A 27083-nucleotide genomic window follows, 5' to 3' on the forward strand; every position below is an offset into this window, starting at 1 on the left:
TAGAAACATTGTATCTGGTTCGTATTCTCTACCAAAATATTTAATAATAGAGATATCGGAGTTTCCTTTTCCTCACATTTCCCAATTAACTCGAGTACCTTAATTTTTGCATGTTTCTTCAAATGATATTTCCTGAAATAAATACTTTAACGATGCAGCCAGAAATAGAAAGTAATATAATTAGTGCAACCGGAAACAAAATTATTTAGAAATAGGTATATCTAAACTAAATATATCTTTATATCGAGAAAAAAAAAAATAGTTGTCAAAAAATACTCCATTATTATTTTCATACAAAACACGGAAAGCCTTTTATCTTGTTTTAGAAACTAAAAAGTTGCTGATAATTATACCTGCTGTTGTAGATAACTATCTGTATCGATTCGTTAATGGGCAAAATAATCTGGTTGTTCCTTTTACATAGTCTTAAACGATTGTTTTCCCTGATCCATGGGATTAACATCGCGTGTTCCACTAATCTGTCTTAGTTATTCTGTCTAATCGATTACTCGATATTCCACGACTTTCCAATAAATAAATCGTCTGAAAAATATTTGTCTTGTCAGTTTCGTAACCGGCTATTAGCGCTAACTAAGGAAAAGCAAATGAACGTACTGTTATCAGTCGTTGGTTAACGTCTTCGATTAATTTCACGGCAAAACAATGAACGAATACACCGATATATGCTCAGAGTTCAAGTGCTACTATCCGTTAGGGACAGAGATATATCTGCGAAAGCAATGAAGGACGACACGGAAGAAAAGACAGTTCAGTTACTGGTAATTTCACAATGCATCCGTGTCCCCGGTTCCCACTATGATGGTAAGCGACATCTTTATTCTCTTGATCTGATCCATATTTCATGGACCCGTTACACCAGCATCCAACGGCGTCTGGAATCTATCAGCCAGTCAATGTATATAATTCTCGCGATGTTTTCTGGTTCTGTGCGGCCGTCCATCCTGGTTAGAAAGTCATTGTTTATGGTCCCACTCGCTGACCGGTTTTTCTACCAAGGGAGTCCCTGCGGTGGCGCCCGTAAGCTTGTCCTCGATCGATGTAATTGCTCTCCAAGGGGTTCTTCTTTTATTTTGTGGCCCTTTTTTGTGACCGTTCTTCTTCTTCTTTCCCTTCTCCGCCATTGTCCCGTGATATTTTATTAATTTCAGTTCTATCAAATATTTCTTACGAGCAAACTTATTTGTGATTCTCTTTTATCATCAACTTTTTTTCTATCGAATGTTCTTCACATTGTGCTAATTAAAAATCGAAAGTTTTGCGTCCTTGTTTCACATTTCCTGGTATTCGGTCTTTGTCATCGGCGTCGTCGAGCCAGCTATAGAGACAGACACGGCGAGGCACGTTGAAAAAGGACGCGAGGAGCAAACGATAGAGGCGGAGACACATTTGCTATCACGTGTCGTATTCACAATCGATACGATGACGTCGAAGCCGAGCAGACCAATCAAACCACGGTCTAGCTTAGCTGCAACAGTCTCATCCGCTGATAAGAAAGGAGCATCGAACTCGCAAAAGCTCCTTTGTTTCCCAGACTACGTTCCCCCGTTTTTCTCGGCCTCGTCCCATTCGCGTTTCCATATTTTCCAGCCGAGTTTGTTTTTCCTTCGCAAAGCCTCGTGTCTTTTTGTTATTTTCTTCCCTTTCTACCTATTTCCTCCTCATTTTACAACGTGTTGTTTTGCAAATGAGAGGTTAGAAGGTCGTAGACGATCGTCTGAAAGGTATTATCGGATTTTACAAGTCGCGACCTTGGCTACACGTTTTGTCTCGATACGATACAGCGATACGGTATCGATACGTCAGCCAAGCGAATCCGTGTGCTCGCGTGACTCGAAATTCGCGGTAAGTCGAATCTAATTTATTTACTTCCAGCATCCATTTTCTTATACTACTCAGAGCTTTGTGGGTTTATCTATGAATTCTACCTTTTGCGATTTCCTTGTGAAACTAATTTTTAATCCTTGAAAGCAATTGTCAAGGGCAATTTCATTTATGTCATCATGGGTGAACATTCACTTTGGCATGTTTTTTAAGCGTGACATTCCTTCAAGAGCGTCGAATAATAAAGAGTGGGAAATAAATGGTCAGTTAAAGAGTTTAGTCATTTTCAAGTCGGCCATTAGGGTCTCTATTTTTCTCTCGAACACAAGAAGCTAAATCTCGAAAGAGCACGGAACGAGATCTCCTCGTGTCCTTCGAATCCTACCTATAAGCGGCGTGCTCAATTTTAATCACAGTTTCATGCTCCGCTTTATTCGCAGTCTTTTTGCTTTCTTTCGTTCAATTAAAAATATTTTATTCACCGTGTCGAGGAAAGTTGAATAACAAAAACATCGTTTAAATTCCTTCGATCGGAGCTTGGTGTATCGCTAACAGATTGCGTCATAGAGTCTCGGAGTATCGGAAACGAAGAACCTGTTTTCAAAGGTTTTGGAAGGGAAACGACCGACTGTTCTGCCGGTTTTTTAGATACGGAACCCGGGTTTGCTTTATGTGTTCGCGAATTCTCGTCGCTTCACACGCGCGATACGGCCAGTGACATCCGTGGCGTATGCCGGGCGATGTTGTTTTAGGCCAAGCAAACAAATGCCCTGGATCGACAGGCCACGCTTTGTACTCCGCTCTTGTAATGATAAACGGTTTAAAAGGTTACGAAATCTAACATGCCTTTCGAATGCCAATCTTGTTTAAACTTCTTTTTCAAGATATCCTCCTACCGGTGCTGAATGGTCCTTTGAAATACGTAGTTATTTATTTATTTGTTTATTTATTCGACTGTTGCCGCGTTAAGATAATTGACCGTACAAGTTTTACGTTGTTGAGAAACTCTAAACGCGTAGAGTGTTAAGAATATTAAAAAAATTCATCTGGAAAGCCGTTAATAAAACGACTCGGATAGACAGCTCGGTTGCTTTGTTTCATTTAATATACATCCGCTTGTAGAACAGCAAACAATAGCTATGGAGTAGAGAGAATCGTGAGAAATACGAAAACAAGCAGCGTGCAATTGTTGTCGCATACGGAATGGCCACGCTGCAGCGTTAATCGCCGATGTTAATTAAGCCGTATCTCTGTAAACGATTGCGATTAACGTTGGCCGTGGGTGGCGCGTCAACGATATTATTCTATCGTCCCCTTCCGTTCCTTCAGACCGGGTCCGTTTCGCGTCCATTTAGTCACGTACAGATCGTAAAACGTACAGCCTCTTTTAACGCTCTACCCTAATTCTTCGTTTATGTGTCGCCTTGATAATTGACGTATTAACTCACTCCTGCGATAAAGTTATTTCTCTCTCTCTCTCTCTCTCTCTCTCTTCCTCTCCCGGTTGTTTTCACGGGTCAACGACTGCCTAAATCCACCAATGAAAGACTACGAAACGTGACGAACGTTTTTTCATTTGCGTTCAAAGGTAAATCTTAATCGCGTCACATGGATCAACTTTGCTCAGATTAATTTTCGAATATACATTGTATAATTGGTACGACTTGACGAAACTTTTATTCGCTGAAAATGACGTTCGTATTTTATGATTAATCGTACGCTTTCTGAGAAATTAAATATCGATCACGTATCGTAAAATGGTGCTAATTAGTTCTGTTTCTGAGTGACTCAATCATATGATAATTAATAATGGTAATTAATAACTTCCAGCAATTCGCTTTTTATATTCCCAATATTTACAGGCTTTTTTTTTTTTATCGTACCGACATCAGATTGAAGTAATTCTCAAACACTTACATCTTCGATAAACATCTTCACCGTACAAATTCTATTTTCTTTTCTTCTTCCTTGCACATGTTGTATCTCGTAGCCCTGACGAAAAAGCAGTATCTTTGTTCGTTTATTGACAGAAGACACAGAGGGGCGCTCGTTGCCAGTTTTATTGGGTATCTTTCAAAGGTGTTTGGTCGCTGTTAAGATTCAACCGGAGGAATGGCGTGGCTTGCGACCACGCTGCTCGCGCGTGGGAGTGATATACACGGAATAATATGGTACAAGGTTTCTTATAATCAACGCCTCCGAGTGTATTACCCCGGCACTCTGGTCTCTGGTCGAGCGTTGTTTGTCACTCGATCGGTTTTCTTTATTTTATTCGCGTCTCTTATTTCTGCCGCATTCGCTTTTACCAACGCGGAGAGACAACCATAACGACGACCGAGTCGCCTCGGATCCTTCATTTTTCCTATTATTCTATCGTGACCCTGGTGTTTTGAATTCCTTTCCGCACGTTGTTCGAGTTTATTCGCTGAACACGGTAACAGTGGTTCGATCGCTCGATTCCTTCGAGCATAACAATACTGATTGACTTGCAAAAATAGAAAATACATTCCCAAGTTCTTACTGAGAGAATTCTCTGCATTTTGAAGCTTACTTCGTACAGTATCGATGAGATTCGAAGTTCCAGTTTGATTCATAAAAGTTTCGTAGCGAAAAATGCGAAGAAAGGAGGAACAGTCGTTAATAACAAACAATATCGTTAATTTGATATCGGTGTGTTTACATATTCTTCGGTATGGTATCACCTTCACTCCACCAACTCTCAATTCATATATTATTTCTGGCGCGTATACTACCAGAGAGAGAACATCGAAACTGTTTATCAGTTTCAATTTTTCGACTCAGTCCTTCCCGCTAATCCGCAAGAATATCGCTACTAATTTATCCAGCACGTTTCATACGTGTAGCGGACGTCTGACATGAAACGGTATCGCTGACTCATATTGTCAGTGTCGAAATTGAAGCAGTCGTCACAAGCATAAAATTAGGTCGAATTTTTTTGATCTTCCCTGCCATCGTCACTCGGAGAGAACTTAAATTCCATTTCTGTCCGCACCGTAGCAATTTTACGAGCTTCTTCGCAGCCCCCTTCCAAACTCTTCTCTGTTCCACATCTGTTTCTAATGACGCAATTCTCCTCGAATCTGTCTTTGATGCGGCATACCGGAAACGCCCGTTTCGACCATTTTTCGACATTTCAAAGCATGTTGTACATGCAACACGCGACGCGGTTATTTGGCCGCGGTGACGCTCCATCATTTGGCAGATTTATGTTTCTAATGTGATGTAATGCGCAGTAAGTGCGACTCCATTATTAGCAGGATAAAGTTGATAAGTCGTGTAGCGTCATCGCTACAAAATCACAGCGGCGTTATATCACTCATCGTTAAAATTTATTGCATGCGATTTTTTGCCAAATAATATTCGATAAAATTAATGGGATGACTGCAGGAAATTATCAAAGATATATTCGTGAAGATGTACGCGTTCGATGTAATATTAGTAGAGCGCAACGTAAACAAAAGATGCAACGTCCTTGCGTCTCTGTAGCAGTCGTAATTTCGCTATTGAAACTTTAGAAAATACCACTAATACATAGAGCAGAATTATGCCTCTGGGCTTAGCCATTGCGAACAACTAGATTATTATCTAGATACCAGACTCACCGACGACTGACAGATATGTTTTGGCCTAGCCCGAATAATTTACTTTGACATTATCCAACAATAAGTTACTATCCTGAATCAAAGTTGGCGGACAGCTAGTGAACATGTTTACGTTTTCAGTGATGCAATGTCAAACACAGACGCCCACAGTTCAGCTATCGAAAATATAGAACAAGTTTTTTTATTATTATCATTCAATTTATACTTTACAATTTGTCCAGCTGGACATTTGGTAAATCTTTTTCACCGAATTGCTAAGTAACATGTGAATGGTTATATATAGAACAAGCGAATCGTATCTGCAGCATCATAGCTACAAAATTGCATCGAAGTCACACCTGTACCAGATCTAAACTGCAGCGTTTTAAAAAGTCCTCGGCTGTTTTTCCATGAGTACACAGCGGCCGTTTTGGGAACGACTGTTCGTTACCCCGATGGAAACGGGGATGAATAATGCAAGCGTAGAACAATATCCATTCCCCAGCACGTGGTATTTCCTCTAACGGAATCCTGACAGTATTCGGAACAAAATCAATTACCGGGCGCTCACACAAAGCAGCGACGGGCTGTGCAGCCTGTACAAAACGACGTGTGCCCGAGCTAATGGCCCCTTTGTTTCTTTGTGTTAGCTGGAGCATCGCGAGCGCGAATCGCTAATAAACTGAACAACCGACACAACAAGTTTCTCTCTCCCACGCGGTTTTAGCGCACTTAATAACTTCACGGATCGGTGAACCGCGATACTCTCTAATCGTAATTTAATATTCGAACAGTGGTCCGGTGTACGGAATTACCGAGCAATTAAAAGGTTCGCGAGCCAAAGAACGAAAGAGAAATAGTATTATCTTGGTCGTTTTTATCTCGTCGAAGCAGAAAACCAGCAGAAAAATATTGAAATAACGTATTTCATCTCTCTTCGTTCGTTCGATTGCGAAAACGCGCGTGTATTGAAAGATAAATTGGACGATACTGCACGAGTTACGCATAATCGTCAATCGTGCTGCACGCTTTTGAAATTATTACGTGGAAAGGAAGAAACTGAATCGTCGATAAACGTGACGTTGAGTTATTAAGTGGCTCGTTTTCGGATCTGTGCGTAAATACAAGCTCAGGGGGAATTACAGAGCTTTTTCTAATTACAGTTCTGCTGTGTCTGCAACGTTATCTGCCTTGAATGTATAGCGCAGCGTAAACGTTTGTCCGAGTAGTCTAAACTCAGCCTCGATCGAGATTAATCTATTCAGCTTGATCGTGTACGTGATGTCCGTAAGTTTCGTCTGTTTATGTTCGCCATGAATTTAGGGCGAGATGTTGGTTTAATCGCTCGAAATCGAAGCGCGATGAGACAATTATTTCCCTTCAGTTATGTTTGGTTTGATTTGTGAATATTGTTGTTTCTTAAAGTGTATCGTCCCACTTTTCCATTTCTCTTCTTCTTCGTTTGATTCTCATTGATTTTATATCAACAAAGAATTAATCTTTACGATGTTTACGCAAATTCGTCTTTACGCGTTCAGATTTCCTGCTAAACGCGTCAACGTTGTTGTAATATTTTTAAAAAGTTCGCTTGAAAAAATCAGTGATTCTAAGAAACGCAGATTAAAACGAACTTAATATAAAATACCAGCAACTGGTGTGAAGCGAATCGCGAACTCCATTCACCAGTCGATTCAGTAGTGCTCAGATAGTAAGCCCGCTTTAATTCCCTCGTTTTTCAAGCAACGTCACCGACAGATAATGTCGGCCAGTTCGATGCTCGACGTTTCGTAACTTGGCGTTAATTTTATCGTTCTCGTCGCGAATCATCCCATTATGCGTGCCCGTGGGAACGTCGAGATTCGCGTATAATCTCGCCGTCATTTTGCTAATCCCCCCTCGAGTTGCTACATCACGTGATTTATCACCGTTGCACAAGTTTCCTACACTTGTTTAAATGCTGTGCACCAACTGTAGAAATTCTTATACGAAGAAAATTTCGTTGATAGCCATTGGTAAACTTCGTTTCACAGATTAACCAGCCATAACAACGCAGCGAAAGATTATCGTGTAAATACTTGTAAATCAAAATCTTCGCGCTCCTCCCCGCAGAGCCGATTATTATCCAATTTTTCTTGTTTAATTTCATTTATTTCATATTTATCCCATTCTACAATTTCTTTTGCTCCATATAAGTCGTCTATCAAGGTCATCGCAGTTTTTCTTTTCGTTTCGTTCGAAGACACGTGCCGCGGAAGCGAGACCGATCCCGCGATTATAATTAGAAGCTCACGGCATATCCACGATCACTGCATCGCTATTTATGCGATATTTACGAGTCTGCCTATTTACGTGGCGCATCTAATGAGCTTTCGTTCCGATTGTCAACGCGAACGAACGTCTTCTTTATAATCTACTTCCGAAGAACCTAGTATTTTGTTAAACATAAACATTGAAACATTCACGTCATCGTAAATGTATCACAAAGAAAAAATGTGTGTCAGCGGTCGTTACGGTAAGCCACTCGAGCCGAGCTACATTTAGGTTTCAGATAAGGTCTCAGAGCGTCATTAGTTAAAAACCTCCGAATTATGGTATCTCGAGAAAAGTGGCCGGAAACTGCTTGAGTCTGGCTAGACGTTTAAAACGATGGACACGATGGCCGGATTATATCAGAATTTTAGAAAGTTTCCAGGTACGAGTTGGATGTGATAGGGGGTTAATGGGTCCTTAAAGTATTTAAAAATTCATTGTGCTTTGTTCTTTCCTCCGGAACAACATTCCCTTGAATTACGTTCCATGTATTCTAGCCTATAATTAGGGCTAAGCATCCAGAAGAACATCTCCTACGAGCAGATCTTCGAAATTTAAGGTCGCGTCTCTACGAAGATAAATATCGCTTGAGTGATTCAGTGATACATACAACACTTAGACAACGATGCGTTCACGCTATTTTTCTCTTGAATGTTCCAATTAAGAAACTATTAAAAATACTACAAAGATTCATTGAAAAATCATTGAACGCGAAATCGGCTGCACGAGCAGGACGCACCACGTTCTCGCGAAAAAGCAGTGCCAGAAATATCTGCGAAAGGGAAGTGATAGTTTGTTTGGGAATCAAGAGTCGAAAACGAGCCTTGGGGAGATTCCTGCGCAGCGGAAGGAAAATTCCATATGATTTGAAGCCTGTGGCTGGATGGCACGAGGCAAAAGAAGAAGAAGAAGAGGAAGAGGAAGAAAGAACAGAGCGGAATACCGTAGAAATACAGGAGTATCGAGACACACACGGTCGAAGAGGCTCGCCACCAAGTCTCAGGGAGCTGTGCGTGGGCTCGATGCCAGGGGCTTCTGCCAAAAGAAAAAGAGTTCTCGGAAGAGAGCAGCAGGTTCTCCTCTCGCTCGCGTGTGTGAGCTGGCTGTAGCTTTCGAGGGCTTCGCTGGGGACAATCCGCCACGGGATCTTGCCAAATCTCGCGTACGGGTTAATTGAGTAATACTTTTGCCGTTGATGACGCAGGCGACTATTTTTAATTGGCCAGCAGCTGATTACCTTCGATTCCTCCTCGTCTTATAAGCAACGTACCTCTTCACCGTTGATTAAACTCATTGACAACGAGGTTGCTTGTTACTTTCCGTGGTTTCACCACCACAAAGTTTTCCGATTAAAATAAACACCGGTGTTTCAGATATTATATCAATTTTCTTCTGTAGTAATTCTCTTGTTTCGCGGAATTATTGGTATCGTTGGTACCATGTTGAAATTTATTTATCTGTTCCGTGTTATCGTCTATCTTTTTTGATATTTTCACGAGTCGATGTTATTTACTTCGAGTTCGATATCAAAACAGTTTGTCGAAGTTGAGATGTCGCGAAGGTGCCACGTTTTCTCACGTTGTCAAGATTTTGCCGAACATTTCTGCTCGTAAGTTGGTTGAAAATCGCGAAAATAAATAAATAAATTTCGATGACTAATTGTAAGGTCATCAGGTGTAAGTACGCCTTTCCTCTTATCGTACCTCTTTTCTGTTATTTTCATCGCAAACGATAAACACTCGACAACTTCGACTATCGAGACTGGCATTTTTAATTTTCGTAAATGCGGCGGTCTTTTTTTTTTTATCAGACTGGCTCGAGATATTGTAGTTTCAATCGCGTATTAATTTTCCATTTCCGTCGAAAAATAACAACTATGTTGCAAATTGTTAGATTTTATGGTCTACTGGTTTATAACGCGGTATTACAGAAGTAAAAGCGCGTTACATAAGACAAAATGCGTAATACGGAAACACGCGATGCAAAATATCTGTATATTTCTCATAAATGCAGCAAGAACCGCAGTCTAATATACGTATCGTTAGTGGGCTTTGTGTGGGAGCGAGGAAACAAAATTAAAACAGGTACATTAACGTGGGTTGATGGGATGCTCACCGCTTAATGGCTACATTCGTAGCGTTGTCCGCCACCTTGCAAATTATTATAAATGGTAGAGTTCATGTTTCAATATGGCTTCTTACCTCGTCCTGCAATACCCTTCACATGAATCGTAAACCCATCGGTGGCACCATTTGTACTTTCATACGTACATATTTCGTAACCCAGCAACTCCTCAAGATCGTTATCGTTTAATGGTCGATATTAATCCTGCAGTTTAAACAAAACCACTTCTTCGCTATTTCGTAACACGTCACTAGACAAATAACTTTGTTGTTTCCATTCGAATCTAGATCTCCGATAATAATTATCGATAATAATCCAAATTTAACGACATCACGCGTGTAAGTTACGATCTCACGAATCAACGCGTTAGCATGTTACCTTCGTTTTATTTTGAAACGTTAAACCTGTTTTAAACGTTGAAGCATTAGCGCGTGTCGTGAAACTTCTCCGCTGACAAGATTAACGTTCGTAGACCGTTATAAGGTTTCGCCGCATCGTCCCTTTGATATTTTGGATCATGCGAAAGAAGCTCGATGGTAAGTAGTCTTCTAACGTTCGAGCACGCCCACATAGCAATCCTTCCTCGATCCTCTGTGACCGATCGACGACACACGTCGAAATTGATATTCCTCGCGTGACGAAAGCCCGCGTATCCCCAGTGAAATGCCTTTCCCGTTTAATTTGTTCAAACGGGTCATCGACCCTCTGCAAGGACGGTAGTAACCGTTCGCATTAATATATCGCGCTCGTACGATCACCGATCGTGTCTGAATGCCCACTGTTTTTGCCTTTGGTCGCCTCGCGGTGGAAAACAATCGATAGAGGATTTCGATATCGGCCTGGTCAATAGAACTTGAGATACAGCCACGATGAGGTCTCTCGTATCTCTATTCTCGAGTATGTTATAAGATATGTAATATAAAATGCAGGATGTTTTAAATTTGCTATGTTAGCTTTTCGGTTCTGGTAGATTTCGTTGTTTTGTCTTCAACAATTGTAGGATAAAGCAATTTAGTATTCTTCTAGATTAACATTGAAAGTACGGTGCTTATTCAACACATAGTTAGTTAATGGGAGGAACTGAAGTGGGTAATTTAAATATTTCACCCTATAACGATATATTATTGCAAGCAGTATGTTAAAACCTACGTGTTCCAAATTTCAACTAAGTCGGTAACTCTTGCACTTTCTCCCCATTATGAGAGTCGATAAATCCACCCACGTAGCGCTAGTTGGACGTCGAAGAAGTTCGTCATCGTTATGTCTCTCGTGTTAACTTCTCCATACGAATTACCAATTATCAAAGAACTCTAACCTTCAACTAAACAGAAAAATAAAAAGAAAAAGGAGGAGAAAAACACACTTGCATGGAGCTGTAGGAAAATTAAGAGTGGCCCCTTGCCGGGGAGTAAAAGGACGTTCCAAACGATTCGATGCGTAAGATCTAAGTTTAGAGGTTGCATCTGCGTGTCGAGAAGCCAGTAGTCAACACCGTTGCACCTATTAGTTTCATGACTTTTCACTGTGTAGTATCGTGTTAATACGAGTGCACGTTACAAGCTTACGCGTGTGCAAAGTACACAATGGTTGTACAGGTGATATCAGGTACAAAGACGAGCATGCCACGTCGTTGATGATGCAAGCTGAACGCTCGATTTCGAGGTTTGCTTCCGAGTAACCCGGTTTTCTTTTTCCGGGCTCCGAGACAAACACGATTATGTCATTAATGCGACTACGCGAGCCGAGCACCGTTTATGTACGTTACGTCGATTTCCACGATATAGCGTATCATTAGGTCAAGCGAAATATATAGAAGCAGAACGTGATCAAAAGAATTTCAGTTATCGTTTGATAAATATATCCGACGTTTGTTCTGTTTCTCCAAACGAATTAAAATTATTGCGATCTAATCTTATTACACTTTTGCCACGCTGTTATGCTTTGCTAAATAAGAAGAAGATAACGTTATTTAAAAAACTTGGCAAATAGTTCAGGCTTATCTGAGTTAATGATAATTGGTTACGTTTGATCATAAATACAAACTTTCTAATCCGTAGAAACGAAATATATTAATCCATACGTGTCTCTTGACTGTCCAATAACTTTGTCCCCCGATTTCTCGTGTTCCTTTTTGTTTTGTTTTTTTTTTTTTTTATCAAGCAACCGACTAAGCGTTTTTTTCATTCCTTTGGTTACAGACTCATATTCTGTTGATGGATGCATTCCTCCAGAACAACAGGCTGGATCATGTCTCCAGGGTGATGGCCTCGCATCCTTCGTACTTGGAACATTTCCTTCGTACTCAACATTTCATTCTAAGGGGTGACGGACCGCTTCCTTACGACTACAGGCATCTCATCGCCATTATGGTAAGTGCACTACTGGTTTTTCTCTTTATCTAATTCATCGTAATGGCGGCAACTTTTTTCCACGCGGCGATAACACGCCATCTGGCGAACGCAGTGCGGGCGGAAGACTGGAAAATTCTTCTCACGAACGCTAGATTTTTATTTCGTTTGCTCGTAAAATCGAGAGAACGCCGACTGCTTCGAGCAGCAATGATGGCCACGATGCTTATTAACATAAAGACGTCGCCTCGGGAGGTGACATTAACGGTGCAATTATACGCGACGGGGAAGTGTTTTGAACGCTGGAAGACCGTTCGAACGGATTACGTAAAATTGGCCAGAAGAAGCTCGTTATTGTATACACGAACGGAAATATTAACGGGGTCAACGTTGAGAAGATCAGTTTCCAACGTTGAATTCTAATCAGACATTGGAGACACGCATGATATAATAGTTTACGTTATGAAACCCGGTCTATAACTCCGTTACGAAGTACCTGAGTTCACGATAAGATTTTTTTAGAAACATGGTCCATAAATTTCAACCGCTGCAGGGCCGAATTTGTCTGAGAAAAATTATTTTCTCTTATTCCTCGGACTTATGGTATATTTATTTCATCCTGTTATTCTCCTCGTTTATTTTTCACGTTCGTATCTCGCCAGGGATTCTCTTTTACTTGAATGGATAAAGGAAAGTTGTTTAAGATGAAATAAGCCGAGGAGGTTGAATATTTCTTAGAGCCAACAGATACTGCGTGCGTATAATTATTATCGTTAATCAGTTGTTAAAGAATGCTCTTTCATCCTATTATTATCGATTACGATAGTCGCGTGAAGAAATTTAAATACATTGTCAGTTAGATCGACAGAGGTGTGTTTGTTCACGTGTTGGCGATTATTTTTGCGCGTTATTTTTACGCGCGACAAACAAAGCCGGTAATATGATTGTCGTGGAACGGGTCGGCGCCGCGACGCTACGTTCTTTTCAAGCGTCACCGTGTGCCCGTTTTCCGAGCTATTCCACGGTCGTCCCTCGCCCAACGGGTCGTGCTTTGGGCCAAAGATTATCAAGAAACCGAGCAAGTGCAACGGGTTTCGTAACGTTATGTATTCTTCGCCGCTCGAACTAGTCGTAATTACATTACTTACGTTCCTTAATTATATTTCTTAATTTTTCTTTCGACGAAAAATAACTTTCTTTGCACGTTAATCCTTGTACTTGGAGTACGGAGCAGTCGGTCAATTTCGACTCATTTTACGTTTATTACTTTCTAAGGTATAATATCGTCTAAATCGTTGTTATTCGATCGTGTTATTCGATCATGTTATTCGAACTGTAAAGAATTGTACTTTTTGAGAGAATGTTAGTGTCATAATGTCATATCTGGTGCTCGTCTTTCATCGCTATAGAACTAAATAATCGATTCACGCAACGACAGTTGTTTATTCACCGATTAAACAACAGCCTAATTGTCACTTACGATCGTAGCTATATTTTCTAATGGCTCTACAGCTTATTACCTCCTTTGAAACTTAAGAAACGATATCTTTTAATAGGAAAGGTTGTAAATTTCGCGCGGAATACAGTTAGAAGTTCTTTTTCTGTCACTTACCCCGTTTATCATCTCAACTTTTCAATTCCTAATCTAACTCGTAGATGGTCGCAGCTTGCTCTTTTCGTGACATGCGATCCAATCTGTCTGAGCGGTTGAATGTCACAGCATACGTGATAACGCGATAACTACCGGCTCGCAACATGCCAGTACGTAGTCGTAGACGAAATATCGTTTCTTTAAACTTTAAACGATCAACCGAAAACGCTTTATCGCGCGATAAAACGTCGACGTTCCTTGACACGGGTTGAGGGGAGGAAGAGATTCTTGAAAGTAGCAGGGTAAGAGGGGAGTAGCGATTGTAGTCGCTACACGGAGTAGAACGATAAAACGATAAGATATCTGAAAAACAGCTTTTCTACCGGTAAACATTCTATCACGTGACATTCTCGCGTCGAGATTCGCGCAATTTGGCAGCGTTCAAGGTCGTTGGAAAAACCATCCAGAAGTTTGGGATTATCTGGAGGGATGTTTTACGACATAAAGTATTTCTGTTCGATTGAATTATTTCGAAATAGAAGGAAAAAAAAAAGAAAACAAATACGCACGCACATACATATAACAGAGATTGTAGATTTTATAGAAATTTATTAGGAAATAATTTATAGAGGGACGTATAATCAAAATATGCTCCATGTTCGTCGGTATATAAACCAGGTTTTAGAGAGAACAATGCCATACGAAGGAAAACAAACGGATATCTTGCCTGCCTGACGCTGTATCAATTTTTAACGAGGATACACGTGGCTGGTATCGTCGCCTTCTGTTACACTGGAATTCGAAATTATCTCGCGCATTTCGTCGACTTTATCATCCGTTCCCGAGATTGTTGTACCATTTCTGTACAAAATTTATCATTCGAGAGCTGAAAGGAAAAAGCTCTTCAAAACATTTCGTAAAAACTTTGCTTATAAAAACAGCAAAAAACATTTGTAACTTCGTATAAAGCGAAAAGCATCGGGTTTCATTTCTTTAACAGCGTCCCGCTGCCATAAAATGAATTCAGGGAAAATTGCTTTTTCACTCGTCACTTCAACACGTTCCCTTTGATTGTCTCGTCCGATGGACAATGTTTTTCCAAGGTCTGCAGGGGGTCGACGCGCAAAATTTCAGAGTCATCGTGGTGTTTTGCAGACTTCTCTTATCGCTTATCGCGGCTCTTGAGTCGATCGATCCGCGGCCCCGCATGGTAAATACGTGCTTTGTTTACGCGCTTCATCATCCTGCGTCCTCTTCCCTTTTCCTCGACGTTCGTCCACCTACCTATTCTTCTTTGTCGACGTCTCCGCGTTCCCGATACTCGTTATACGACCGGTCATTTGAATTTCTGATGTAATTCCAGCGCGATCAAAACAAACCAATAAGAAGACCCCCCACCCCCGCCCCCCGATCGTGTCGCGTTCCCTCGAAGTCGCCTCCTCCCTTTTCGCCATAATGTTTTTCGTAGTAGGACGGGAAACGAGGTCACGATGGCGATGAAATTTTTGTAAAGTTTGCCTCTTCCATTTCTACGACTTGTTGAATCGATCGCTTATTTTTCGAACTTTCGATATTGAATTTACAGATACAAAATGTTATTTCCAAATAACACTGAGATGCGCGAAGAGATGGAGATTTTCTCCTAATAAAAAAGCATCGTATGTTGAAGAATGTCAAGGCGGTGAACGCAATTATTATTTTTAATGGTGTACGTTATATCGAATCTACGTTAAATTCGTTATGTTAAATTGGTGACGATGTTGGAGTGCCACGGTGAACAGTCACTCGAGGGTTGAACATTCTTTCTTCCTTCGTTCATTGTGGCCTTATGTTTTATATCGTGCCAGAGAACGTTATAGGGAACGCAATGTATACGATGGACGTGCTCTTGCTCAATTTCGCGCCCCGATACGTCGCGTCGTCGGCAATTTGTCTCTTCTCCAGCATCCCTCGACGATATTTTTTTCGTTGATCCCTTTACCTTCTTTCTCCACGCTCGAGGATTTTTTTTTCTTCGGGATTTCTTTGGAATTTAGCCGCCTCACGCGGATGAAACTTTCACTCTATAGCCCCTTGTAGACTTCCTTTCAGTTCTAAAAAAAAAAAAAAAAAAAATAGGAAGTCTTCTCTTTAGAGAATGCCTAATTTTATTCGAGAGACGAATTGCTGTTCGAACGAAATTATTCTGGAATTAATTATTTTTGATAGAACGGCAAATAAAATTGTGGGTTTCTTTTCCTTTTTAGGCTGCTGGAAGGCATCAGTGCAGCTATCTCATAAATCTGCAGAAAGGAGAATTCATCCTTCAAGGCGGTGATCCATCGTGGCTTCGAGGTCTGAAGTCAATCCCAGGAAAATTACAAGATCTCTATGAGATTAACAAGATTTTAGCTCATAGGCCGTGGCTGTTGAACAAAACGCACATAGAGGTTGGTTCGAACAAGATTAATCTTAACGTTAGAACTACTAAATATGTATTTGCTTTTACAATCGCGTTCAAATACTCGAACGCTTTTACATAATTAATTCTCGCCATCGTTCAAATTGAAATATCATTTTATATTTTCTACTTAATTGTACGATCATTCATGTACGATATAATTGACTATTCTGATGTGAAATGCAATCGTTGGTAAAATTGCGTAAAATAAAGAAAAGAAAAAAGAGTTGAGAATAATTGGTGGCCTTTTATTTACAGAAACTGACCAAAGGCGCGGACAGTTGGTCTCTGGCCGAGGTGGTTCACGCGATAGTTCTTCTGGCCCACTTTCACTCCCTCTCGTCTTTCGTATTTTCCTGCGGGATTAACGAAGAGCTGGACAACGTAGCCGGTCACCATTACAAAGAGAATGTCCAGGATAATAGCAATAATGTACCAACTGCCAAAGATAAGCTTTCCAGTAGTCCCAAGAAGATTCCCAATGGCGATGGCAAGACTGGTAAGTCGGTCACCGGTCGTTTAAAATCCTGTTCCTAATCCCGTAAAACCCAAACAACATATAATTCATTCTCTCACGAACGCTGAATATCATTAACTGCATTCTACCGCATACCATTATCGTTTCATTACAGATATGAATTGCTAAAGTAGTATTTATAATATCAACTTATGCTATAAATCACGCATTTTTATTTTATTTTTTGTTTTCTCTTTATGCTTATAAAAACACGTAGTTCCGTTCTCCAAGTTCAACGACATTTAACGGTCTTTCAACCGCGCCCTTCAACCGCTAGATCGCGCAAGATTATCATTGCTAATGACCAACAAGTGTTTGTGATAACAAGATATCGTTCGAATCTACACAGAGAACATGCCGTCGCCGCCATCCTCGCCGAGCATAGTGGGTGAACAGGAAGTCGGCGTCGAAGCACTGATGGAACGTATGAAACGTCTTTCTGAGAAGTCCAAATCCTACCAGATCACGCAAGAGGAGCTGTCCAAAAGATTCGAGACTGTAGAAACACAGTCTGCCGAATTGGCTGCAGCGCCTCAAAGGAGTAGTTCGGTTCTCGACTCTGATATCGGTCATTTCATCGAAGATCCCACGTTCATTTATCAAGACTTCGCCAAGGTAAATTTTAATTCATCGACTCGTTAGAAGTTTATCAATGTGCATACTCGATTGGCATAACGTGGTCGTTTAGATCGGGCGATAACGTATAACTATGTAAATACGGAACATGGTCGAAGTCTAGACTAAAATCAGTCTCGCATATAACTTTCATAAAGCGTTAGAATTAACATTGTGATCAAAACATCGTTATATATGTCGTCGTAGTGGATATGAATTCGCCGGACCAATTCGAAAGTACGTTTCAAGGCGACACGAAGCCCGCCGATGAATATTTAAGTTCCGTCGATTCGATCACCGTTTCCACTGTTTTATCATGAATATTTACGACACGTGTGCCCTGTCGAAATCGAGTAGTTTAACTTTAAACGATGGTGCGATCGAATTCACCAACAAAGGAAAGAAAAACGTTATTCCTTGCCGCTATCTAATCACATGGTAATTACGTAAATCGCTATACTAAATTATAGTCTAACTTATCGTTTACACGTTATGTATATATATACATTACTTTGTTAGTATTATTAGTAACTATATTATCTATCAATATTATTTAGCAATGTGTGTATATGTATAATATGTATTTATGTACGTATGTATATATATATAGATTATGTTACGTACAATATATATATATTAAAGATACATGTAATCTATAATCAAATGATTTTTCGTTTCAGCGTGGTCAACTGAACGATAGACCAACGTTTCGCGTGCAGGACTACTCCTGGGACGATCACGGTTACTCGCTGGTGAACCGTCTGTACAATGACGTCGGTAATCTGCTGGACGAAAAATTCAAGACAGCTTATAATCTCACCTACTTTACCATGGGCACGCACAGCAGCGTGGACACGTCCCGTTTCCGACGAGCGATCTGGAATTACATTCAATGTATGTTTGGCATCAGGCATGACGATTACGATTACAACGAGGTGAACCAGCTGCTCGAGCGTAGCCTGAAGACGTTTATCAAGAACGCCGTTTGTTATCCGGAACTCGTGACAAAAAGGGACTACGATCGCGTGATGAGGGAGTTCAAGCACAGCGAGAAGGTTGGTTGCCTTTTACCTCGAGCCTATTTATCGCTTTGCTCGTGTTTGTTTGTAGATTTTGAGCTGGTGCGAGTTTACGTAAGAAGATATGTGCATAATTCTATTTACATACGATTTCCGTGACATACGCACGCATTTCGGTTTCACGTGTCACCATAATGACTTAGGGATCGTCGATTTATTTGTTCGGCTTTAATCGTGTTTGAGCTTTATTAACGTTTCATGTTCTGTTATGTTTTATTAAAAATGTATTTTTCGTTTTTTTTCAGGTTCACGTAAACCTGATGATTCTGGAGGCACGAATGCAAGCGGAGCTGTTGTACGCGCTCCGCGCGGTGATGCAATATATGACCTAAGCGAGGCATCGTCGCTGCTCCTTCGTCTACTTGCTGTCTGTCAGTTTGTCGTCGGTTTATTTTATCGTCTTCGCGAGGCGTCTTTGCGGACTCTGCACACGGCACAGTAAGGAACGAGCAAACGCGACACTGTTTCTCACGCAGTATATAACAATGTACCTTCACACAGTGACAAAACACATTCATTTACACACAGCTATATTATTCATACATATGTACACATAGCAGAGAACAGAGAGGAGTTCACGTTATAATAAACTCACCGTACACACGAAGACGTACAGAATTGAAAACAGTAACATAACGAAACACGCGTGTGAGCAAAGAAGAAAAAGCGGAACCCCGAAATTCGAGTGTCCATTGTGAGACGGCGTGGCCAGGGTGTCCGTCGTTTGCTCGTCGCTCGTAACATTAAACGACAAAGATTTCTTCGATGAGTCAGTGCTGAACCGAAGGAGAGAATCGACCTGAAAGAAAAGCTCCGCGAGGCGCGTGGAAGAAGAAATGAAAATTTCGATGTAGTTGCGTCGATATCGATGCCGATGAGCGTTGATTGGTCACGGCGATAGAAGATAACCGATCCTCGAGTCGGCAAGTTAGAAGATATCGATGGTTTCGTCTCTGAATCGGAGGCATATCATCCAAAGCGTTCTTTCTGTATTTGACGCGCTACCGTTTCCGCTCTGTAAACCGGAAACGCGGATGCGTTCTTATTTTTCTGCTCGGTTTAGTTTTTGGATTTTAGAAACCCTTGATGGGGGTCGAGGAGAAGAGGATAGAATACACGCGAGAGAGAAAGAGAGATTTTATGATTCGTTTTGTAAATAGACACTCGTATTTTTCTATGTTTGCCAAGATATCGTATAGTAGACTGTTATTTGCGCGTTTCGTTATAAGCATTTCAGATCTGTTGAAGCTTTTGCCCCTTCCCCGATCGTCGCGTTTATCCTGTCGGTAAAATTTCCGTGCACATTTTTAAATTGTACTCTTTCCCGCTTTTAGTTTTATACAATTCCCAGCTGTAGGTACGACAGACAATAGCGATTATTATAGTACGTTCGCGGTTCTTTCTTTCTTTATCCGCCTTTCCGTTTTCTTTTTTGCATGTTTTATTACTAACGATCGCGTTTAGGAAACGAAACAAAAAGAAGTTTGAAAAGAGGGGAAGGAGAGGAGTATCGCGCGTCCGTTTTTTCCAAATTAATCAACTACTCGCGGCTCTTTATATATATATATATATATATCGAGAAGATTTGCTAATACGGCACTGCAGTTAATTGTAAGGATAAATTAAGAAGTCTATTAGAACACACTGTTTCCAATTCGAATTGACCAATTTGAAATGGTCCCGTTTTTGCGTCTCTACGTCGAGACACTCGCCCCTTCGTCGCCTTTGTATCGATTCGTCAATTCAATGATCGAATAGACGAACAAAGACGACGATGGAACGCGACGAACAGAAGAAACAAGTGAAATAGACATGGAAAGAAATGAAACAATTTGTCTTTCGCGCTATGACCGCGGTTCGCGTTGTACATATTATATACGTTTTAACCTCGTTTATTTCACTGACTATCGTATAACGAGAAAGCTATTAATATAAAAATGACAAAAAAGTGTACCTTCGTTTTCGTCGTATCCGTGTGTGTCGAGAACACAGGTGATAAATGAAGTCTTTAGATCGTAGGACGATCTGCGCGCAGGCACATGCGCGGCTTCGACGCGCGGTCTTTTTTAAAATCGTCGCTCGAGTAGCCATGAGCGCACGCGCAGAGACAAGCAATGCCTATCGGCTGTGTTTATTTACGATGGTTTATGGCGCTACTGTCACCAACCAGAAATATACGGCAATGTATTACTATCTCGAGCAAAAATCGAACGAAGAAGAAGGAGAAAGAGAGCGAAGAAAATCGAGGGCAAAGAGTCGTGCACGCCGCACCAAATCTTCGACAAATTATTTCGTCCTTGTTGTTCGAAGGCCAGGCGTCTTTGAAAGAACTTAAAACGCGTGGCTATTGTATTGGAAGCTGTGCGAAACTTTTTGGCATTAATGCGGTGCAGCGTACGCGAATCGTTCCGATTTTTTAATGGCGAAAGTGAAAGAAAAAATCGGCAAGGACCAAGCGAAGGGGCGAACGATCGCGAGACAAAAAGAGAGAACGAAGACTCGAAACGATTGACCGCATATGCGCGTGCGTTTTATCAACGAATTTTCATGCCTTTCGCGTAACGTCGTTTTACTATAACGGCGTAGGAAACAAAGAGAAGACGAGAAATAATTTAAAAGGAACGTGCGAATAATAAGTTCGCCCCTTCTGACCTGACCATCGAATGGTTGGCAACAGTAGAACGCACGCGCGGCGTTAGTGTGCGAGCAGTACAGAGAGAGGCTGTTTAAACAAATCAAATCCAATATTAAGTCGTTAAGGTACACGGGAGAGAGAAAGTGCGGCACAAAAAGAAAAGGAGATAAAAAGAAAAAAATAAGCAAACTCTATACACGCGAATTACACGTGTCTGTGATCGCATATTATATATATATACATATATATATAATATTATATATATATAATAATATTATATAATATATATATAATTATATATATATAATATTATATATATGTATATAATAGATATATAACACATATACGCATTATCGAGATAAAAAACAAACAAAAAAATGACCGATATATTATATATATGAATATTATATATATTATATATTTGTATGTACGCATACGGGTACATACGAAAAGTGTCTATACGTTTTACGACAAAGAGGGAAGAGGAGCGCAGGCTGGCGGTGTATTATCGATATTGCACGAGAGCCGAGAGAAAGCAAAACCACTAAAAGATAAGAAAAATCCATCGGAGATGTAAGTGTAGCGTTTGTAATTAACGGTGTCTCTTTATTATGTAATTGTGTATATGCGCGCTCTGGAATTATCGTATATTCGTGTATATGATTCCGAGTAATTGCGTTTTCATGGAGAGGCGCCGTCTGTTCTCTCGATCGTGAATCGAGTTCGGGGAGTAACGCGAAACTGATTCGATGTATCTGTCCAATCGTAGATTTACTCTCCTATGACCTTTTTCTTCTTTTCTTCTTTTTTTTTTTTACCTTGTAGTCTCTTTCCCTGGATCGATTCACGAGCGAGAGAGATAGAAGAGCAGAGGATAAGCGAATATACGGCGCATGACCCGACGAATTAAAAAATTAATTATTGCGATCGAAGCAGCGAACAAACACACACATCTTAGACTTTTCGACCAACAGCGACGCGTTCACATGGAGTGGTGGACGACGTCCTCACATATCACATGAAGAGTTTATTCAGCACGAGTCTCGTGAGCGTCGATCGCTCTCGCGCGATCTTAGCCGTAGACAGGATTTAGAGCGGCGCCGTCGAGCGTTTCCTTCGTTCGTCTTTCGCTTTACACGTTCTCCAGAGTTTTCTGAAAATTTCTGATCAAAATTCTCATCCCCCGAAGGAGAATCTTAATGTTCCATCAACACGCACTATCGAACGTCGAGCATCGTGATTCAACGGAAGATTAGAATTTTCAGCAGGAATTTTCAAATAATAATTATTCAGGCTCCGAGAGTAAAAAAAAAAAAGATCCTTCGATCAGCCATGTCGTAACACCTGAGCAACCGAAAACACGAGGGAAGTGACGAGTTACTCGATCACAGTATTCCGTAGTTTTTTTTAACGATTTATTTTTCTCAATAACTCTCTTTTTTCTTTTACATCTTTTTCTTTGTCTTCGCGCGTCTCGATTTTTTCGTATTTCTCTTCTCCATTCGTATGATTCTCCTCTTCTTGCACCTGATGACGGAACACGCGTACACACACACACACATACAGACATACATATATACACACATACACGCGCTCGCTCGCACGCGCGAAATAGAGTCGTTTACCTGTGCACGATCAGAGAACGCAGAAGAAAGTTAACCGTTTACAGGGCCACCATTTTTGACGCGATCGTTCTCGACTTCTTCTCTTCTTCTCGGTTCCACGCGTTCCAGGAACGAGAAACCTTTGATGTATTTTTTCGTAAACCGGTTCGAAGATCGCGTTTGTATTTAAGGATATCCGTTTGTCAGTCCTAAACGATATTTAATAACGTAGATTGTATAAAAGGAATTATTTAACGCGTATATATGTATATGTATTTAATGTTTTCGATGCGGCGCGTCGACACACGGCTTGTAAACGGTTAAAAAGGAAAAAAACAAGGAATGAAATAAATGAAAAAGGAGCAGATCTCTCCGACCAAAGAAAACTTTTAATATCGAGGCTTTTCGAGACAACTTTAAAACCGTCATTCGATCATCAACCATTTTTATACGCCAGTTCTCATCGTTACACGAAATCGTTCCTGATCGAGATCGATCGCGAAGGGTACTTTATTCTCCATCGTTCGAACAGAGTGATCGAAAGCTAAGGGAAAAAGAAAAGAAAGAAGTTCGTCTTCGAGCTACACACTCACTATTTCTTCCATCTGTCTCTTGCTTTCTTCTTCCGTTTCCACTTTTCTTCGTCTACCTTTCTCTTTTTCTGTTTCTTTGTTTCGTCCAATGACTAGTTCGTACGAACAACATCTGTAAATTAGAAGAAATTCGTGGATCGCGAACGAGCGAGAGAACTCGACAGAGATCGCCTCGAGGATGGGAAAAAAAAAATGGATGAAATTGCGGTGTTCGCGGCGCGATTCAACGCCCGGACTGATCTCATAAAATAAATAAGCATTCTAATAGTTGGGAGAGAGAAAAAGTGGAAGGAAGAATGAGCTTCGTGATTGCTAGATTTAGAGAAAAAGAGGAAACGATCGTTTGTTAACGGAAATAGAAGGGGAAGAAGGTTGAGCGAGGAGGCAACGATCTTCATTGATAATTTTCTTTCCTCTCCGCCTAGATTTCCTGACGTGATCAAGTTTTGCGAAACAGCCAACGCGTGTTTTTACCTTTTCGTCTTCACTTTTCCTTTCTGTATCGGTGGAAGAGACGCGCTTGCGATAGAAGTGATAAAAGATCAGGTTTTCAGGTTTTCCGTTTTATGTGTTTGTTTTAAAATAAACGGTGGATATCATCCCGTCAGGATATCGGGCGAAGTTGGACGCCTCGATAAAAAGCACGCAAGCGAGAGAAAAAAAGAATATAAGAGCATGGAGGTGGACGCGAGAACAAAAAGACCCAGAGAGTATTCGATCGAAAGAAAGAACGAGGCATTTGTTCTACATGCATAGACACACCATACATGCATCATACATAGCACGCGTACGTGTATCGTTTCTTTGCTTTCTTCTTCATACTATTATTATTATTATTATTATTATTATTATTACTACTATTATTATTATTTTTATTATTATTATTAATATTACTACTACTACTATTACTATTACTACTATTACTATTACTACTACTATTACTACTACTACCACTACTACTACCACTATTATTCTACTTCGTTTCATTGTTTTTTTCTTTCTCTTTTTTCAATTTCGACGATAGATCGACACACAGCTATAAAGCGTTACACAAACACGATACCCCACATACATTTACATAGAGACAGACAACACACTCTTATATAAAGTATGAACGCGTATTATCAAGAAGAAATATTGTTTATCGATCGCGAATGAACGTACATGTTCGCATCGCGAACTCGAGCCACCTCCGAAAGTCACAAAAACATATATAAAAATAATAAAAAAAGAAAAAAACAAGCATATTACAATAGAAAAAAAGGTGAAAACCGCAAAAAAAATATTACGAAAAAAAAAAAAAGAAGAATAACGGAGCAACAAAACATTTACATGCCACCGTGTCGAGTATGATCGTGTGATAATTACAAGTAATTTGACTAGGCCCTTCCAAAATGGATTCAGTCGGTTATATTATTATTATTGTATCGTATCAGAAGAAATCGTAGGGCACGCTGGTGTCTGCTCGAATCCGCTCCATCTGCCGCGATCGTAAATTCCCTCGGGTTTTATACGTTTATACATTTTTTCTCGCGTTTTCCTTTTCTTCCCTTTTTTTTTTTTTTTCTTTATTTAAGTAGAGATGATTTCTCATCCCCGAAAACTCGGAGAATTCCATTCATGCGACTCCGCCTGAAACATCACGGTTACGTTGATTCGATTAAGCGACGCGGTCGAAGCCTAATCTTATCATGAGCCGTAGCGTGAGACGCTATAATCGTAGTACTTCATGGAATTATTCCGGGGACAAAGCACGTTGTGATTGTTTCGCGAGATCTATTTTTCTTCGTTGTCCATTTCGTCCGTCGATCGATTCGATGTTGATCGTGTATTTTATATTATTCGCGGTAAAAAGATTTCCAAGTTTCGAACGATAGGGAAAGAGAGAGAGAGAGAGAAAGAGAGAGAGAGAGAGAAAGAGAGTGAGAGAGAGAGTGAGAGAGAGGGGAGGAAATCGCGCGCGATAAAATAGCGCGTGAATCGAGCCGACACGAGCGTGTAAGCGTTACGTGGAGGGTCGTATGTGATGTGATTTCTTTTATATCATAACGAATGATGAACACTAAGAAATGTTATAGTTTCATATAAGTGATATGTTATTTGTCATTTATTTTATCCCTTAATAAATGATGTTATATAAAAAAAAAGATATACCATCGATCTTAACTTTATACCTTTTCTTAACTTCCTTTAATCCTGCGATATTTTTTTTAATTATTTGTTAAGAGATAACTCTTTGTTACTTGTGTCGGTTGATAAGTTTCATTCCCATCTTCATTTCATTTCGTACCAATTCTATTTCATCTTCTACGTCTTATATCTCGCATCTTACATGCTATATCACGTATCACACAACTAACTATTCATTCTCTACACTTAAACCTCAAATGTTGCATATCAGAACCCACACATCACACCATCACACGTTACACCTGTTCACACACGCATACAATTCTATTCCCTATATTCGACATATAATACTCACTATCCCATGTTCATTACCTGAAGACCATCTCACAGTTTCCATACTACATTTCACTTCCTACGTCTTGTCCTATATTCCATAGCAAGTAGTGTCAATCCATATCTTTTATTTTGTAGGTCCCTATTTCCCACATTTCACGTCTGCATTCTATATCTCGTATTAAGCATTCCGTTTCTCGTGTTCTATATATCACATACAATATTTCCAGGGAATATCTCTTGTCTTTACTCTCGCAGCACACGTATATTCATTCTGCATCTAACTTTTTATATTCCCTGTCTGCTCTCTTATATCTCATACCCGGTATATCGTATCCATAGCCCATATCTTCCAGCCTAATTTCTACAGCGCATACATACCACATCTCATATTTCTTATTTACATATTTTTCATCTTCCGGCACATTTTTTACATGTCCTTTCCCACATGCCAGGTCCAATATTTTGGTTCAACCATATGTCACATTCTCTGTATACGCCTCTATACGCCACATCCTACGCTCTACTTTCTCTTTCCTATATCAACGATCAAATTACCAATTTTTCCAAAACCATGTCCGATGTTCAATATTCTAAGACACCTAAGATTTAAACGCACTGAAAAGTACAGTCCAAAAAAAAAAAAAAAAACAAATAAACAGATATATTTTCCAACAAACGAAAACGAGTTTCATTTTGTAGGATAAGAAATTTCGTTTGTGGGAGGAAACGAAGATTTGCAGTACCGAACCGACATGTCCGAATGAAGTTTGAGCACGGGACTGACATGACCGGGGAAAACAAATTTAACTTTATGGGACAGCGAGCTTCGTTTGTGGAACGTAACGATTTCTCTTGAGCAATTCGTGAGCTGTATTTTACATCTTATTGGAATTTTCTGTGTCGTTTCTAATGCCTAATTTTAAAGGACCGAATTGCTCAATTAGGACGTGGAGAACGGGCTGTGAGATTCCGGATAAAGAATGCTGAATATAAGATGATGGTAATGGGTAGGGAATATTGGATGTCGGATGTTAATATTGATTTGTCTATATTAGATGTAGAGTAATAATCGAGAAATGAAATAAGGAATATGAAATGCGATATATGCGGGAAATACTTACTTTTGATAATAATAATCACCTTTTACCTCAAATGAAAAATTACCTGCTTTCCGGTTCTACTAAGATTTCAGGAATACCCTGTATAGTTCTGTACAACGTAGTGTTTACGTGAATGTAATATATCAGGGTTAATACTAATCATACAACGATCTTTGCTTTGTAACCATAACGCCATTCGACTTCAATATTACATTTT

The 27083-nt window shown here is 40.1% G+C and overlaps 1 protein-coding gene across 3 annotated transcripts in view; it reads left to right on the top strand.

Moving 5' to 3' along the window:
• LOC122566727 (sestrin-1) overlaps nucleotides 1-25447 on the top strand; it is a 148807-nt gene extending 123360 nt beyond the window's left edge. For all 3 annotated transcript variants that reach the window (XM_043724394.1, XM_043724395.1, XM_043724396.1), the window contains exons 7-12: nucleotides 12077-12247; nucleotides 16064-16246; nucleotides 16516-16756; nucleotides 17124-17389; nucleotides 18070-18444; nucleotides 18714-25447. In XM_043724394.1, coding sequence (XP_043580329.1) covers nucleotides 12077-12247; nucleotides 16064-16246; nucleotides 16516-16756; nucleotides 17124-17389; nucleotides 18070-18444; nucleotides 18714-18800 — 1323 coding nt within the window. In that variant the 3' untranslated portion in view covers nucleotides 18801-25447. The remainder of the gene's footprint in view (nucleotides 1-12076; nucleotides 12248-16063; nucleotides 16247-16515; nucleotides 16757-17123; nucleotides 17390-18069; nucleotides 18445-18713) is intronic.
• Nucleotides 25448-27083: the final 1636 nt, after the last annotated feature.

Source organism: Bombus pyrosoma, linkage group LG4, assembly GCF_014825855.1.
Source record: "Bombus pyrosoma isolate SC7728 linkage group LG4, ASM1482585v1, whole genome shotgun sequence".
Classification (NCBI taxonomy): domain Eukaryota; kingdom Metazoa; phylum Arthropoda; class Insecta; order Hymenoptera; family Apidae; genus Bombus; species Bombus pyrosoma.